The sequence below is a fragment of the Ixodes scapularis genome, unplaced genomic scaffold, assembly GCF_016920785.2.
Source record: "Ixodes scapularis isolate PalLabHiFi unplaced genomic scaffold, ASM1692078v2 PGA_scaffold5__190_contigs__length_132052651, whole genome shotgun sequence".
NCBI lineage: Eukaryota > Metazoa > Arthropoda > Arachnida > Ixodida > Ixodidae > Ixodes > Ixodes scapularis.
In genome coordinates, this window is record NW_024609880.1 from 48,926,086 (window position 1) to 48,929,309 (window position 3,224).

At 49.4% G+C, this 3,224-nt stretch overlaps 1 protein-coding gene across 1 annotated transcript; it reads left to right on the forward strand.

Annotated features, from left to right (window-relative positions):
* The first annotated feature begins 1,347 nt into the window (after positions 1–1,347).
* Positions 1,348–2,898, forward strand: LOC121838127. Its single transcript, XM_042294201.1, has 2 exons — positions 1,348–1,927; positions 2,090–2,898. The coding sequence occupies exons 1-2, from the start codon at positions 1,528–1,530 to the stop codon at positions 2,593–2,595; spliced, it is 906 nt and encodes a 301-aa protein (XP_042150135.1). The 5' UTR covers positions 1,348–1,527; the 3' UTR covers positions 2,596–2,898.
* Positions 2,899–3,224: the final 326 nt, after the last annotated feature.

The following is a 3,224-nucleotide window of genomic DNA, read 5'->3' on the forward strand; positions in this document are numbered from 1 at the left end:
AAAGTGTACCGTACTCGAAGTAAAATCTCTGGACATGTACTTGTATATTCCGAGGAAAGTAAAACTCCCGACTTCAATGTACATTCCCCGAATTTGAAAACAAAAAATGGCGGTATCGTCGTGTGAAAACACGCTTTATCGAGACGTCATCTGTTCATTTCTCTGAGTGAAGTAATGGCGGCTGCAAGACCCATGGAAATTGTCTTCTAAGTTGAGAGTGTCAAATAGCTACTCAGCGAGAGTAAAACAACTACTCTGCGGCGACCTGACCTTATACAATATTTGCTGCCATTTCCGTAAGAAACTAATGCATCTGCGATTACCCCTGGGGCAATGCATACCACTTAAAAAACACTACAAGGAATGAATGATGTACTTTACGCAACACTGTAAACAAACAAAGACTGTCTAAAAAATCAAGCTCGGTCAGTGCTAAACCTCAAAGTAGAGATGACGCGTTCACATTACATCATTGACCAAACAAACAGGAAAGTACAAAGCAATTAGGCACGCAGAAGCAAAACCAGCTGTTAAAGCATTTCTGTGACAAAAAAACAAGCAGATTCATATTTGGCTAGCACAATTTCGCTAACGGATCAAAACGTGTGTACTTTTTTTTACCACAAAAAAAACATAAAAATAACTTCAAAAGTAACTTCCAAAGTAATTCGCTACTTTTTTGCAGTAATTAGTAATTTTCTCAAATACTTTCAATTTGAGTAATTTCTACTCTACTAAAATTGCTCTTGACGTGAATACTCAGTAACTTAACTTAATTACTTTGGAATACATCTTAGCGCTCAAAAAACAGGGACAGAGAGGCGAGTTACAGACAGCACAGTGCGCTACTAACAACTGATTTTATTACATGAAACGACACTTTTATACCATCCGAGTTTCTGATTTTGCTCCACCACTAGCCAACACGGTGCCAGGCCGCGTCATTGAGGAACACAGGTAGGTGTGTTAATGATAGGCTGAGGGAACACAAACTTAAAGCTGGAAATTATCGGGACGGTCATCTGTCTGATCATTGTCAAAGTTGCAAGTGCGTGCCGTTGTTTTACGAGAGCAAGATTCTGGCACGGCACAAAGAAAAAACTGTGAGGGAGATAGTCGAGGCAGATGAGATTAAGAAGGGTGGTGCAGCATGTGTCAGCGTGGCCTCAATTGATTTACTGTACAAGGAGCGTGCGTACCTTAATGACGCGGCCTGGCACCGGGTTGGCTAGTGATGGAGCAAAATCAGAAACTCGGATGGTATAAAAGTGTCGTTTTATGTAATAAAATCAGGACACAGAGATAGCATAAAAAACCGGTCCCAGAACGTAGACGTTGCGGAGTTCAGCGCTCGTGGCTACCGGTTCGCACGGTTTTCTCGGGACGTGAAATTCTTTCTTTCTAGTCCAGTGGGCGGGGGTGTTTTTCGGAAAGTGGATAGGAAGTTCGTAGGCGTTGGCCACGGTGGGCGTCACCACCCCGTACGGGGGACAGCACCCTGTACAGCGGGTTCCGGCCTCCCAAACGATGTCCCACGCCAGCCAACTTCCGGACGGAGGAGCGACCCCCACGCCAGCAAAGCGACACCTGAGTGAGAGCAGCTCCGGCGAGTTCGCACACACAACATCAATGCTACAAGACGACGAAGGGGCCATGGACGGCAGCGTTCTCGGTAGCAAGGAGGACGGCGACTTCACAACAGTCAACAGAAAGAAAAAGAGGACTCGACACGAAGGATCTCAACGGAGCCAAGGTATCGTGAAACTTCCTAATACGGCACGCACCGTTCTGTTCGCGCCAACCGTTCCCGCCACGAATCTGAGGAAAATCAACCGCCAGCTGCTATCGGACGAACTGGAAGCACTGGCTCCCGGTCAGTTTAGCGAGGTACTAGTAAACACACGGAAAAAACATAATAGCCACGGATGCGAGGACGGAGGGCGGGGGTGCTAGAGCTCCTCATTCTGACCAAAATATGCGGGGTGCCTGTACGAGCTTTTCTCCCTCGCTCGAAGAACTCAAGAGTAGGGGTAATTTCGGACGTCGACACCGATATCACCGAAGACAGGCTGAGTAAGATAATCGGCAGCGGGAGTGAGCGTCGTGCAAGTTAGGCGGCTAGGCAAAACGCAAGCAGTCAAGGTTGTGTTTGAGGGTGACACGCTTCCTGCCCACGTCAAGATTGGATTAGTAAGGCACAGCGTTAGGCCTTTCGTCCAGCGTCCCCTACAGTGCCGACAGTGCTTTCGCATCGGACACGTAGTGGCAACCTGTCCTAACAGCGCCATTTGTCCCAAATGCGCACAGGCTCATGGTGAAGAAAACTGCACTTCAGCACAGAAGTGCGTAAATTGTCAGCGAGCGCACGAAGCAACCTCAACGGAGTGCCCAAAGCTCCAAAAGGAGAAGGAGACCTGCAAGGTCAAGGTGCGAGAGAACATCACGTTCCTGGAAGCGGCCAAGGTAGTCGAGGAACAGCGAAAAATCAAAAGGCGCAACAATCAACATGTAGAGAAACCCGGAGCGGGCACCTCGCAGCCTAAAAGTCATGACCGCCGCGCAAGGCGTGGACCCTGGGGCACAAGGCAGTTCTAATCCGGCAGGGGCAGCAAAGGCCGATAACCTACACAACGGTGGCAGGGACAACCACGCTAGGGGTCTCACCTATCGCGATGTCACTCAGGGCTCCCCCCAAATCCGGCGGCGGATAGAAAAAAGCCACGTTACCATCCCGAGACACAGGGGATACTGTCAAAGCAAGGGACGTCAATTCCAGAGTCCGCTGAGCGGTCTACCGCGAGCAAATTTATCAGCTTGGTGTTCAACACAGTGCGCCGGCTCCTCGAGCTGTTGCCGCCATCGGAGTTCCGCACAACACTAAATAGTCTTCTCTTCCTGGAGGGCCTCCTTGGGGCTGTCTTCTAGATGGGCAGCACATAGAAGCAAGCAAAGTACGGGATGGCAGCACAAACCCCCAGAAGAAACGCAATCACTCGAACGGCACCGACCGTCCTACAGTGGAATGCCAGAGGCCTCAACGCCAAGCACAGTGAGGTTAGCCTGCATCTGCAAAGCAACCCACGCCCGGTGCTGGCATTGACGGAAGCGGGACTGCCGGGCAAAAGATCGCTACCTGGATACTTTAGACTAACGACACAGTCAATACCAGGATTTCCACATGGAAGCGCGGTATTATTTATACGGAAGGAAATACCGCATGTACA

What these genes read in the sequence shown, in the direction of transcription:
- LOC121838127 (XM_042294201.1), top strand. Translation starts at nt 1,528, where the DNA reads ATGTCCCACGCCAGCCAACTTCCGGACGGAGGAGCGACCCCCACGCCA. An exon ending in AAAACATAATAGCCACGGAT is followed by an intron (nt 1,928 to 2,089) that starts GCGAGGACGGAG and finishes GATAATCGGCAG; the next exon opens with CGGGAGTGAGCGTCGTGCAA.